The sequence below is a fragment of the Meleagris gallopavo genome, chromosome 2 (assembly GCF_905368555.1).
Source record: "Meleagris gallopavo chromosome 2, MGAL_WU_HG_1.1, whole genome shotgun sequence".
Taxonomy (NCBI): domain Eukaryota; kingdom Metazoa; phylum Chordata; class Aves; order Galliformes; family Phasianidae; genus Meleagris; species Meleagris gallopavo.
Window position 1 is genome coordinate 71,957,950 of NC_139405.1, and position 14,742 is coordinate 71,972,691.

At 39.1% G+C, this 14,742-nt stretch overlaps 1 protein-coding gene across 7 annotated transcripts in view; it reads right to left on the minus strand.

The window, feature by feature from the left end:
* The window catches only part of FHL5 (four and a half LIM domains 5), a 30,695-nt gene extending 16,091 nt beyond the window's left edge, over positions 1–14,604 (minus strand). For 3 of the 7 annotated variants that reach the window (XM_085217618.1, XM_010707600.4, XM_010707601.4), the window contains exons 1-2: positions 11,933–14,604; positions 11,663–11,694 (exon numbers count right to left, since the gene is read on the minus strand). Coding sequence is in view for 2 of the 7 variants with exons in the window: in XM_003204343.5 (XP_003204391.2) it covers positions 11,663–11,746 (84 nt within the window). In the remaining 5 variants the exon portion in view is untranslated. Of the gene's footprint in view, positions 1–7,497; positions 7,538–11,662; positions 11,811–11,932 lie in introns of those variants that run through there. The other 4 variants (XM_085217617.1, XM_003204343.5, XM_085217620.1 and 1 more) reach the window with 4 other exon arrangements.
* Positions 14,605–14,742: the final 138 nt, after the last annotated feature.

The window sequence follows — 14,742 nt, forward strand, 5'->3', positions numbered from 1 at the left end:
GACTATAGTGCTTCATGGGCCACTAGTGACGCTGATTTGGTGGAATATCTCAACAAATCAGCTTATTGAGAGGCTATCTAGTAAGAAGACCATACTGCATTATACTATGTTTATGCACCCTATGACCACAAGTGATAAGGGCAAGAGTTCTGTCTTAAGAGAGGGACTGAGCATCACAAGTATTCTCCAATTTTCTCCTAAATTGGTATGCTGTCTGCTTTGTTTACACCATACAAACTCAAACATTGGTGTTAGTTATCTAAATTTGTCCTTTATCCCACTGTAACATAATTTACAACTTTCTCAAGCTTCAAACAAGCAGACTAGATCAGTGGAAATGCTTGGACTAAGGGTGTGCCGTTGCACAGACAGAAATTTTGTTGCAGAAGAGACATGACAAGCTTGTGTCCCTCAGGCTCTCCTTGCTGGCTATGGAATGGCCTTGTCCCTGTGCTTCCACAACAAGGCAGGTATTTTTCCTCAAATTCAGCCACAGAACTTTCACCAACAGCACTCAACTTGTCCAATGAAGGAGACAGAAAAGTAGCCAACTGGCCACAGGATTAAACCTAGATGATGTGCTGGATTGCTATTATTATTATTTTAACTAATCATAGAATGGCTTAGGTTGGAAGGGACTTAAAGATCACCCAGCCCTAACCCCATTCCATGGGCAGGGCTGCCCCCACCAGCTCAGGCTGCCCAGGGCCCCATACAACCTGGCCTTGAACACCTCCAGGGATGGGGCACCACAGCTTCTCTGGGCAGCTATGCCAGGGCCTCACCGCCCTTTGAGTAAATAATTTATTCCTAACATCTAACGAATCAGCAGATGAGAGTCTGAAAGTGCAAATCCTCACATAATACCAAATTAGATGCAGTCATTCCAGTCAGAATGGCACTGTTCTGAGCAAGCTCAGCTGATTTTCACTATTGTTGTTCATTAATGCTGCTCTGTGTTTAAGGAGAGACAAGCCATCTGTGGAGTGCTCAGTACTGATTCCAGTCTCTGGCTGTTACAAAGGAATGTAAATCCAGATTCCTGGGCACTGTCAATATCAACAGCAGCCATTCAAGTAAGGAAGTAAGGTTAATGCTAAGGCTTAGATCACTGCTTTTATTTTTCTGAAATAATTCTCAAATATACTTTTTTATAGGTATTCAGAGTCTTGTACAGCCAGAATGTTCTCCTATGTTCACTGTGAATCTCAGCCCTTTATGGCTACTGTCAGATTTACAGAATCAAATGAAGAAGCCACAAAATATTTCAGTCACGTATTGGTGTACCTTTTTGTGTAAAATCCTGGCAGAATTCTCAGGCATACTGTATATATTTAGCCACAAAACAGGTCTGAGGACTGCATCTGGCACAAAAGGGCAATGTAAAGAATTATACCCAAATTAGCTTGTGAATGATATGCTTAATAGACATTTAGACTTGAATTAATTTTTAGTTTTGAATTAATTGACTTGAGCTTCACAGCTTCCAAGAGCAGTCATGAACCTAAGATGTAGATGAAAAATCACTGGGTAATCTTAGGTAGAATATTAAAGGAGCAAGTTTAAAATAAAGTGGAATACACCAGGGGCTGACATTAGGACAAATGCTGCTTAATATCTATATTAACGATGTAGACGATGGGACACAGTGTACCTGCAGCAAATTTACAGATGACAGAAAACTGGGAGGAGTAGCTGATAAACCAAGTGGTCCTGCTGCCTTAGAGAGAAACCTGAACAGAGTGGAGAAATGGGGTGACAAGAAACTCATGAAATTCAATATATATCTCCCCTGCCCTCCTCCCTATCTGGGGAGGTATAACACCATGCACTAGGATGTGCTGGGGCACCCAGCTGGGAAGCTATTCTGCAGAAAAAGATCTGGGGGTGCTGGCTCACAACAGGTTGAACCTGAGCTGGCAGTGTGCCCTTGCAGGTAAGAACAACAGCAGTTTCTTGTGCAACATTAAGAATAGTATTGCCAACAGGCCACAGGAAGGGATCCTTGATGTCTACTCAGCAGTGGTAAGACCAAACCTGGAAAACAGTGTCTAGTTCTGGACACCAAGAGAGACATGGACATATTGGAAAGAGTCTAGTGAAAGGCCAAGAAGATAACTGAAGAACTGGGACATTACTGTGATGAGGACAGGCTGAGAGCTGAGACTGTTCAGCCTGGAGAAGAAGAGGCTCAGGAGGGATCTTATCAATGCTTATTAATATCTGAAGGGAGGGTGCAAAGAGGATGGAGTCAGGATCTTTCCAGGATGCCCAGTGACAGCACAAGAGGTTCTCTCTGAACACCCGGAGCACTTCTGTGCTGTGCAGGTGACAGAGAACTGGCACAGGATGCCCAGGGAGGCTGTGGACTCTCCCTCATTGGAAATGTCAACGTGAAACATGAGATGGTCGTGGGCCACCTGCTCTCTGGGACTGTGCTCTAAGAATGGGGCTGAGCTAGATGAACTCCGCAGGTCTCTTCCCACCTCAGACATTCTGTGATGGAAAACAGTAAGGTTTATCACTGCTACATTCACAGAATTTCACAGAATTATAGGGGTTGGAAGGGACCTCCAGAGATCATCAAGTCCCACCCCCTGCCAAAGCAGGCTCCCTACAGCAGGCAAAATGATAAAACAGCAGGCAAAACAGTTCTCAAAACTTCAGTGTTCCCTTCTGAGTGTTTGGGAAGGAGTGAGGTCATTCCCATAAAAGGAATGAAGGTCTCCTGTAGATGACTTGTTGTGATTCCATGTATAAGCCAGACATGCATGTAGTCTAAACACAAGAGAAATGCAATTGCTTTCAGCTGGAATGCTTGAATTTGAATGTATATTTAAAGCTTTGCTGCCCATATCCTCGAAGAACAGATTTTATAAGGTATTTCAAAGATAGGCAAATAGGATTTAAAAAGTAGAGAAGCAATTATGTTCTTAATTACCATTAATGTTAATGTTTCTTAATATTTCAAATCTGATAAACAGAGTCTCTAAATCCATCCCAATTAAAATGCATTCAGTGGAATTGCATACATTTGGTTAGAGAGGAAATGGCAAAGGAAACTAGTGATTTTAAACAATTTCTGTCCAAACAAACAAACAAAAAAAAACAGTAACCTTTTTCAGTAGATTCAGCATTTCTGCAGGAAAATATCACTTCCAGCATTCTCAAGTCCCAGCCATGTGTGAAATTAGGAAAGACTGACACTACTTTGTACTGTCACTGTAAAATATGATCAGCACATCCTTTGTCAAGAAGCATGATATTTAGCTCTGAGTATGGCCCAAAACCTTAGCTCTTTTTGATGGGAAGGAGTTACTGACTTGTATGTGGTATCTTGTTTGCAACAATAAAGATTTTGTTAATTGGAGTGTTGCAGGCTGGTGCAAGACAAAACTCCTTTTCTTCACCGGTTATCTTAAATTTCAGCTGTTAATGCAGACCTGGCTACAGAAAAAATGTAGAGGTCTGGATGCCTTCAGTCATCCTGTCTGTGTCAACAACTTGGCTCAGAAGGAAATGTAGGCAGAGAAGCATTGCTCAGCGTCTGTTCTGTATAGAACAAGGGAAAATAAGGGAGTGTTCAGAGTACCGACATCTACACTACTTCTTAGCAGAATTTAGCAGAGGAATCATAGAATGGCCTGGGTTGAAAAGGACCACAATGATCATCTAGTTTCAACCCCCCTGCTCTGTGCAGGGTTGCCAACCACAAGACCAGGCTGCCCAGAGCCACATCCAGCCTGACCTTGAATGCCTCCAGGGATGGGGCATCCACAACCTCCTTGGGCAACTTGTTCCAGTATGTCACCACCCTTGGGATGAAAAACTTCCTCCTAGTATCTAACCTAAACCTCCCCTGTTGCAGTTTGAAACCATTCCCCCTTGCTGTAAACAGCCATTCCCCCTCCTATTTATACACTCCCTTCAAATATTGGGAGGCCACAATGAGGTCTCCCTGGAGCCTTCTCTTCTCTAAGCTAAAATGAAGCAGATCTAAAAATAATTTTGCAATGTGAAATCACTATAAGCGTGCACATACCTTTTGTCAGTTCAGCAGGCAAAATCATCCTAAGAAAGAAGCAAGAAACCCTGTGCAAGATGGCAACAATCTGCTCATCAGGAACATTTTCTAATTCCTTTTAGAGGATTAAATTCATGCTCTGAAACTTGAGCATTTATAAGCTTCCAAAACTAATATAAATTAAGAAGTCATTGCACTGGGGTATTTTTTGAGGGGAAGAGAAGATTTTTGCATTCAATTGGGCTGAAAATGCTCTAATAGTTTTATTTCAAGTTTTGATGTATTTTAGCAGCAAATATTTGTGAATAAACAAAACATAATGGAAAATATCTGTTTGTTTTAGAAAAGTAGGACTCAACAAAGTGAAATTTGAGTGAAAGATATTGGTCAGAAATACCTCAAATTCTCAGCAGAAAATCTTTCACTGAAAGCATGTGTTTTATTTTTGATTAAAATGAAAGTTTCATTGGGATAATAAATGTTATAGCTAGCTAGCTATATGTGATCAGTTTGAGGTAAGAAAATTGGTAGCAAAAAAAGGATCTTTGTGCTGGGTGATAATCAGTTAAAATGGTGGGAACACAGAAAAAAAATATTGTACTTACATGGAAATAGCAATGTATGAAAATAAAAATACTATGTATTTTTGAAAAAGAAGGATTAATAACTTGAGGCTGAAGTGGTCAGGGTAAGAACTGGGGTCACAGCCGGTCTCTAGCAGCAAATATAAATTCTTCCACCCACCCTTCCAGCCTGGCATCCTCCAGCCCCCCCCTTCCTGCCTTCCTCTCACCCACTGTCTCCTGATTGCAGAAATGACTTTAAAAGTGCTTGAGTAAAAAGGAAAGTTAAAAATGAAGAGCCATGCTGAAGTCCTGATCAGAGATTATGCCTCATAGTTGATCTGCAGTGTACAAATGAGAGCAGCACTTCTTACTGTTCCGTGCTAGAACTGCCAATGTTGGAAGTGCATGGAGCTAACAGGAGGCCTGACGGTATCCCTGCAGCTCCTCACAGGGAGCGGAGGGGCAGCTTTGAGCTCTGCTCTCTGTGGCAGCGACAGGGCCTGAGGGAACGGCATGGAGATGTGGGAGAGGGGCAGTGGAGGTTAGATGATGGTTCTGCACCAGAGGGCGGTGGGCGTGGAACAGGCTGCTCAGGGCGGTGTCATGGCCCAAACCTGCTGGAGTTCAAGGGGTGTTTGGACAGCGCTATTAGACATAGGGTTTGAATTTTGAATGGTACTGGTGTGGTGTGGAACCTGAGGTTGGACTCAAAAGATCCTTGTGAGACCCTTCCAGCTTGGGATATTCAGTGAATCTATGAGTTAGTTCCTCTTTATACAATGCAGTAAAGCCAAAACTGCACAGGGAACAGCAGCCTTTAAACAACACTGTTGGACAGGAACATGCCTACCCATAAATACAGCAGTCTTGCCTTTGGGACCTACCTGAGGAAAGCGATAACTGTAGACAGTGATGCCTGGGCTATTGCAGGAGTGAGGTGCTTGCAGACCATGAAATGAAACAGCCTGGTTACTAACAAGAGGTAACAGAGGTTCAGTAGGCAGCACTGATGCTGCCTGCAACCTTCAAGATCTCAAAAATAGATCAGTCACATCTTTCCTTTGCAGATACATCAACAGCAGAGAATGGAGCTCCTCTACCTCTTGTTTAGTTTAGGGTCAGAAGGAGGATGGAGAGTAACTTGTGAGAACGGAGACATCACAAGAATTAAAATCCTCATAAAAAAGTAACAACAACCCACCATTCACTAACACTTTAACTAACTGGGTTCCTTAAAAGTCTGTGACCTACTTTAGAACTGCTATAAGAAATAAAATGAGAAATAAGTAAAGGACGAGCACCAGATAAGCTTTAAAGCAACCTGAAATTGGAAAATATTTTCATTACTTGTTTTTTTTGTTTGTTTGTTTGTTTGTTTTTAAAAAAAAGGACCTCATCCCTCCAAATTCAAACATAGAACCCCCAAATGGTAAGACAGCAGCTGCTGGAGCAGCACAGCCTTCTATTTTTCTGTCTCAGTTGTACCTGACCTAGTTTTCTAAGAAAAAAATAAATGGAGCTTCTTTGCTTTTGTAATAACATTATGATATCAAAATGAACCAAGTCTAGGTTTCTGATTTTAGCTGTGTTAGAAGATGCCATTAGCTAGGTGGCATTACAGCTTAGGAAGAACAAAGTCTACTGGTAAGGAGCACTGGTAGATAAGATTCCTACCTCCATTACTATTATTCCTGGGTATTTACACTTCTAGGCCCAACGAACAGCCTGAAGACAGAGATGACATGGTTCTGCAGATAAGCTCGGGGCTGCTGACCATAGGTCAGTTTGTGAGGCCACTGTTGTACACAGCCTAAGAAATGGTGACAACAGCAAACATAGCATGTGCAGCTTCCATTCATGTTACATAGGTGGTGCTAAGAGTGACCACCTGCAGAGAAGAGCTTTATGGGGTGCCTCCACAGACCTTCCCAAGAGAAAGCTGTGCAGTCCCAAGGGGCAGGATCAGGCAGAGGAGTGTGCTGAGTGCAGCCAACAGCCTAATCTCACAGCAGAGGGTGCCTACGTGCTCTTCATTGCTGACAGCTAACACAGATGCATTGCTATGAGCACCAGCAGCAATAATTCTCTACATTTCTATCTCTTTGGAATGAAAGAACGTAATAACAACACAGTCTGATTAAAATACATATGCGTACATTCCTTTGCCTGCTAGGTGGATAGATGATAAAAAGTCTGTTCTGCTGGGGAATATCTGAAGATGTGTACACTTTGCATTCTGTTGCTTTTGTAGCAATGAATCGGTTATAGAATGTAACAGACAGAGGGTGAGAAAGGGTGCCAGAAAAACATACTGTGGATGTTCTTAAGTCTCTTTCTCCCAGGTGTTACATGGAAGTGGGCTTTGTCTTGAAACAGGACCCTAGGAACACCTGTATATATATATATAGATTACCATAGCTGAACAATTCCACTCAATTCATAGATGTCAAATTGGGTGATTTAATATTTTTCTAGATTAAGTTTTTAACTCTGTATGCTAGGGTTGGTGTTCTCATACCTACTGGTGAGTGCTAGGCACAATTCACTTACAAGGTTTCAACATTTGCATCAAGGTGGCCAAGACAAAATACTACATTGTGGCTGTGTGTGCATTTCACTAACAATGTGGGATTATGGCATGGTACTTTGTTGCTTTTCTTATGATTAATTTTTGCTCTGCCCAGTATTTGTTTTAAACATACTGTAGAACTGGAAAACCTTACCAGTTTATATCTACGCATGGGCATCAAGCGCAGGCTGCAGCTATTTGGACTCGAGAAACAAAAAATAAAATATTTGCTTCTATGACATATTCTTTGTTGATAGTAAGATAGCACACTTAATTTCAACACAGCACAAGGGTAAACGACTCTGTGGGTAAAAGCTCAGTTCCAGAAAACAGCTCACCATGGCCTTTCAAGGAAGCATGCATCCGTGGCTTCTTGTTCTTCTTTCACAGAGAGGAAAAATAAAGGAGTGTTACTAGGACTGAGTAGAGATTATCTTTTCTTGTTGTTGTTGTTTTAAATATGTGTTTTTGTGCATTAGACATTAACCGGAATAAAAATGTTAATTGAAGACTTTCTGAAGATTTGAGCTGTTGAGTAGATAACATTGTGCCAAACAAAGTAGAGTTGATGCCATGATATACTCTATCTCGACTTCAGTTCTCATACTGTGTGAGCAGCAACAGACTGCTCTCAGCTCTGGGTTTGGTTCACACCCTGCCAATGACCTACTGTAAGGTCTTTCCCAGGTACTTGAAATATTTGTGCCTCTTTCTTTACCTGCTCTGTTTTCTTAGTAGATAAGGTCTTCAGAGCAGTTATGTGACTGGGTATCCGAACATTTCTCTTAAGCCCTCCAATCTCTGTGCCAGACATTAGACATATTTCTTTCTATTTTAACATAGTCTATCTTCCTAAAAGTGGCAATGATTTAAAATTAGACCCTGAAATGAATAGATCTTGGTATTCTGTCTTTCTTTATTATGAAGTGAGGTTATTGACCTTTCAGTTACTGCTCTGCTGGGATTTCTGTAATGTTCTGGCATGTGAAAAGATTTTTTATTTCATTTATTTGGCACTATGACTTTCATATTTTTTTCTATGGTTATAAATACATTCTATTCAAATTGTGAATCCACTGTGGGATTGCCCTGTATTGATTGAAGGAAAATTAAAGCTAAAAATTATCAGAACACCTCAGACAGTCAGCATTTAACTCAAATCATTAGGAATAAAAGCTCACTTAATTCTCTGAATGCTGGAGGAAATTTGTTAAAAATGAAGAATTTCCTCTCTAACATTTAGGAACATTTTAAGAACATGCAATTTAACTCAAGGATACTGTGGAACAATGAGTCCACAGAAGATATTTATGTGACAACGTGAAGCCTGATACTCAGCAATAGCAAAGCAACTATCTTAGCAAAGTAGGAACGGAAATCACCAGTTTCAATAGGGTATGATGCTCAGAATCTGTAACCAACCAGCTATGGGGAATAAGACAGTTCTAAGACAGCAGAGTGGTAAAAAGCAGAAGAAACCTTTAAGGAACAAATATAAATTCAATTGCTTTTCTTAACTTACAGTAAACTTAGTAAATGTTTTCAGTAAAAAGTGAAAGCCAGTGAATAGACGCATCAAAAAATTCTGTTGCTGCATTTAAAAAGAACATCGTTAGCTTTTAATTTGAAATGTTTCTCAATGCTCTTCATTTCCAAACACAAAATTAAACAAAGACAGTTTTCCTCTGATCTTCTCCCTTTTTTTTGCATGCAAATGGCATGCAAAATCCAGACATTTACACAGCTCTAATTGTGCAACAATTTCATGTGTTATAACACATAACTGAATTATGGTGTGGCTGAATTAGAAATTGCAGAGGTCACTTGTGAAAGACCCATCTCCTCATATATGCACGTATAACCTAACACTGCTGTGGGCTTCTGATCAATAGAACAATAACTTAACTCTCTGACATTTTTCAATCTTCTTTTCAAAGACTTCAGAATGCTTTTCTAATGATAAAAATGTAACGCTAAAACACAGTTGTGAGACTTGCTCAAGGTCAAAGAGCAGACCTGCAGGTATGGGAAGGCGTGCAGCCAGTCTTCATGGCTTTGCCATGAGGCAAATCTTGTTGTCAGGGTGCAGTCATGGCACTGGCCTGGGATGGTGAAAACTCAATATGAAAGTTTCCAGGTGGTCAGCCTCCCATGCCAGCTATGACTTAAGGGATCTGAACAGGCTGCCTTGTCTGGAATATGTTGAGATGTGCAAGGATTTACCAGTCCTAATATATGAACCTAAAACAAATTCAAACTTGAAGACAAACGTGGCTAAGAGGGAAAGTAATCTGATGTTATGGAAAAAGTAAAGTAAAATAAAAAAATAAACCCTCTTATACGAGAAAGAGAAACAGGAGAGGATAACAGCTGATATATACATGGTTCAATATCAGGAAAACAGGGATATTACAAAAGCTAACCTAAGCCCATCGAGGCTAACTCACAAGGCACTTTTTATAGTTAAGGGAGTGAGAAAAATTCTTCTCCAGGGTGATTCCAAGCAGAAACTTAATTTAGTCATTATCATGGAGGCAACCAAGGGAGATAAGTTAGTCTTTGTAATAATTTGTTCCTCACTGCATCTCTATTACAGAATTTGTATGTCATGGGGTTTTTTATGTCATGGGATTTTATGAACTTATTTTTAGATATCAGTTCATCGTTTTTGGAGCAATGTCTACGTATTTCTCCAAATCTATCCTTACTTCATTCCTCTTACACTTTACTGGAAAATATAAATACATAGAATGAGAAGCTCACAGCCTCTTAACTAAAACTAAGAGATTCCCAGAAGAATAATTCCACTGCAGGACCACAAATGGAATACCAGCAGCATTTCCTTATTCCAATTCCCCAACTTTGTCTCTAGAGATTTTAATAGAAAAGCTGAGTTGGAAATCATAAACATCATAAACATCCTAGAATTAGACATAAGACATCATCTTACTCTTAATTGGCAGGAAAACGTGAAGAAAAACTTAGGTCAGTTTTACTCCTAGACAATATAAAAGTCTGACAGAGTCCAGTGACTGTTTAGCTGAGAGAAGTACTGCTCATCTGAGCACGGTCAGGGTTTCACCTTCTGACTCTAGCCCAGACATTAGGAAGCATGCTGGTGAAGATTTCCTGCTTCTGTCTGTTCATGGTAAGGCAATATGGAAAGTTTTAAACATTTTTGAGAAGTAAAACTCAGGTATGGAAAAAAAGATATGTAGAAAGCTGGGCTTATTGCTTTATGGTAGAACTTACTTCTTACCAAGTCAACCAAATATACTTAGCAAAACGTGATTGCCTGCAAATAACCTGGAGATACCACTGGTCACAATAGATCAGAATCTCCTTCAAGCATCTTTTGCTTTCATTCGGCTCTAATCTTGCAAGAAGGTTAGTATGTCACCTCAAGTTTCTATCAATTACACAAGTGTGACTCAAAGTGACTTTTGTGATACTGCAATCAAATGCATAGCAAGTCCATCAGCAATCTATTGTAACATTAATACATCAAATCTGTCCTGTTCTGTTAAAGCACTTTAGAAATGTCAGCTGTTCATGGAAGAAAAATATTAAACACAACAAAAGCATCTGAAACTTGTTTTCTAAATATAAGAGAGTTTGTGTCCAGCTCCAAGTGTAAAAACAGATCTTCTGACAAAAATATTTTCCACATTCCTACTACCAAAATGGTAGTAATAATATCTGATAGTTTCCTCCAAATTTAATCTTTATTAAAAAGATTGCCATTGTGAAATCAAGTATCAGTACAATTAATACATGCAGTCTTTAAATAACCCTTATTACCCATATTCCTTTTTTAATTCTGTAATATAGGCACACATTTCCAGCAAAATTTCAGTAGGCAGTGGTATAGCCTTTCAATTCTCTTCTCTTTTAAATTCCAAACCAAGATTATATCATAAAAATGTGACACAAAAAGAGGAAATGTCTTACTGATACAGAATTTACAGAATTTTGAGATGCTACATGATTTCCACAACAAGATAAAATATTGATAGAAACACCAGCTTGGAAACTGGTTTCACTTCAAAGAAATACCAAGAACACTCCATGTTAGGCAATGATGTTATTTGTGACTTACCAGGCACTACTTTAAACATTTGCAATTTGATTATAAAAGGCACTAGTTTGCAACTTTTCTTGTGATAGCAAATAGCTATGAACATTTCTAAAAGATAAAAATGATTCAAATGTCACAGGAAACAGTGTATACAATTTTCTTGGCTTGTTCTCTGGAGTAAACAGAATTAACTCCCACCTCACGACAAAGGAAACAACAAACAACATTCTCCCACATTAATGACTCAGTCAGTTCATAAAACAAAAACTATTTCATCTGAAAAAGTGTGCTTTCTCTTCTGGGTCATAAAGTCAAACATTTCTTATATATGCATGGCTCTGCATATAATTTAAAGAAGCAGTAGCCATTCAAATTTGCAGTTCTAACATGTAAAGGGAGTAAGGAAAATAAGCTTCAATACTCACATTTGGTTTTATGCTGCTTCTCCTCGTAACTTCTGCAGCGAAATAGAGGAAGAAATAATTACACGTCTTCACAGAAACAAGCATTCATCAAATCCAAAAGAAACAGAACACTTTGCCAGAGCTATTTGAGGGTCCCATCAGAATTTGGCTGGATAGAAGAAGGCTGAGGGTCAGTTTGTTTCCCTGAGACCTCATGACATGCAAATAGCTCGCTGCCTCACCACTGAATCATTTTTTGACATAGAGCATTTACAAATCTCAAATACATACCGTGTAGGAGGATCTTAAAGGAATGTACTTCAGCTAGTTGTCAAAAAGAAAAAGGTATGTCTGCTAAAAACTCAAGAATCAAAACCCTTAAACCATTCTGTAGATAGAAAAAATAAAACGATGGATCACCATTCGTCCCCAGCTACACTGTGGCCCACAAAGAAGGAATCCAAAAGACTTCACTTGGGCTTGTAATTCAGAGAAGGGAAAAAGTCATGAGTACTAACCCATGACTGTTGCGTACAGGAAATGGGGGTGGGTGGGCAGGAGTAAGACTTCTCCAATTAAAGGAAAGACTTCTGGGGACTGGGCTGAATTCCTCTGACACTACTAAAGCAATTTCTGGGCTGGAACAACTTGCCTCCCTTCCACTACACAGGAAATGGCTTGTAAGGCATTACCATCTGTAGTGTTAACAGCCCCCGTCCAGGTTCTCCCTCAATATCCCTCAGTTCTGGCCTACTCCAAATCACAGTTACCTCTTCCTGTTCAGACAGAGGGACAAGATAACTTTTGCAGGCTGTCCACCATATACATGAAGTACACAGAGCATATACTTTGCATAAGACTCTCTAACCAATTTTAGCCAAGAGAAAGAATACTGCATCCATCTAAAGGAGTAGGCTGAAATTAAGCAATGAAAAAAAAAAAAAGGATGGCCTCTCGTCCTATGAACTTTTTTAACCTCCAGGAAGATTGTTCCACCACCAAGAGCCAATGCATGTAAATCATTTAGTCTACAACGTCAAGTGGGTGGGAACTGCTTCGTACCACAGGCAGAAGAAAGAAGGAAACATTTTAAACATATGAAGACTTTGGCAAATCTGGACAATGAGTTCTGGTGGTTATCTGTGTCTAGGCAGTATCTTGCAATTAAGATTGATTATTTGATTGCTATTGCCAAGAATTCATTATCTCTATTCACAACTGGTTTATTAAACCTCTGCACACACTTTATTTTCTACACAAACTACACTGAACTCTTTTCTCCTATCTCTGTACAAACTATAAACTTTGTTTATGCCAAACACCTTTAATGCTGATTCTTCAAGCACGCTATTTTCATGGATTGGGAAAGGAGAAGACAAGTTAGGTCCAAATATGAGTCCAGAAAGTGAATCATCCTCTTGCCTTTACTTCCAAAAAGAAAAAAAAGCTGAAAGCACAATTCTTGATCAAGTACCTTTTGAAGCCTACAGTCAGAGGAAGCAAATATTATCCAAACTGATCTGTCAAAGAAAAAAAAAAAAAATTAATGACACTCAGAAATAGTTCCAAAACAGTATGTTCTTTCCAAAAAGGATGAAAAGCACAGGAATATCCTTTAGCCATTATCTGCCTTTAACTTCAAAGATGATCCCTTCCATACTTTTCTAGCTGCAGATAACAGCTATGTTAATAGAACACATGCCAGGAGAAGTGTTTTAAAGTATTTTTGCCAAAAGATGCACACTGAATATGACACAACTTCTGCTGCTTCATTTCATAATTAGATGATCTCTCTCACATCTCCTCCTGAACTTCCTGAAATAGAAAGCAGCTTTCTTAGTCTGAGTCCAGATGTGGCTTGTCTTGACCTAGCTTCCTTTTCACATTGATTTGGAAGTTCACAAAACAAATGGTGTTTGGGGGCTCCAAAAGCACTTGGGAAAAATCACGATGTGCCTCATTCTTCTGTTCCTCCCTAGGCAATCACTTTTGGCCACTGCTGGAGAAATGATCCTGGGGTACACATTTGATCTGTCTTTTGTGTTTTCTGTAAGAGTACTAAACTTCCCACTCCCGAAAAATAAAATAAAATCAAGGAGCAACCATTTCTTAAGGAGCCTACAGAGCCCGTAGCTTTATCTGAGCAAGCTGTTAAGAAGGATTCATCCAGACATCAAATCCCAATGCTATCACTTGAAAACTTGAGGAGTTTCGTTTGTCTGTTTTTGTTTGTTTGTTTTAAGAAGTTGCAAAGCAGAATTGGAAAGAAGGCTGTAAGATCTAATAGAGCAACAGTTTGCTTATTTCCAGCAGGCCTGGAAACAAACAGCTACAAAAGTCAGATTTTGCCATTTAAAACCGGGGGAAAAAAAAAGGATGCTGCTGAAATTTTTTATTGCTTACAGTTAAAAAATCAATTCTAATTTGCTGACCATAGAGCTACATGAGATTGAGAAGCCTGTTTATAAATATATATAAATATATATTCACTTCTAAAAGCCTTATAATGGTGCTGCTTAAAGACTGTAGGTGAAGAACACAAGAAGATCACAATTAATACTTAAAACCAAATTAACACCACTATTTATACACTGTATATTACCTTTCATTTTCCTAGCTATGCCAATAATTGGTTTTGTTTTGTGAACGGAACCTCTGATTTCTAAGATGAGAGTACTCTTACTCTCAAAAACATTTCTCATGGGTAATAACCAGAAAATTGTGAATATTCCTTTTTTTTCTCTCTCAAGATACTCCCATCTGATGAACTGAAGACTGATTTTTCACATTTGAGAGTGAAAAAAATATCTGGACAGGCTTTCCAACCTTTATCTACTAGAATTCTTAGTAGCCAGAAGATACCTCTGAATTTTAGTGTATCTTTCTTATCTAATTAGAATGATACATATATTTTTTATCATTCTTATAATAAAGGCTACCATATAGTAACTGTAATGCATGATATAGTAGACTGTGTAAGTTATTCTTATAATATGTAACAGTATCAATCAAAAATATAGGAACACTCAAAACAACGTGTTAAATCAAAAAGTGCATATAATCTTTTGGAAGCTGTACACTGCAAGACTAACAATCACTGC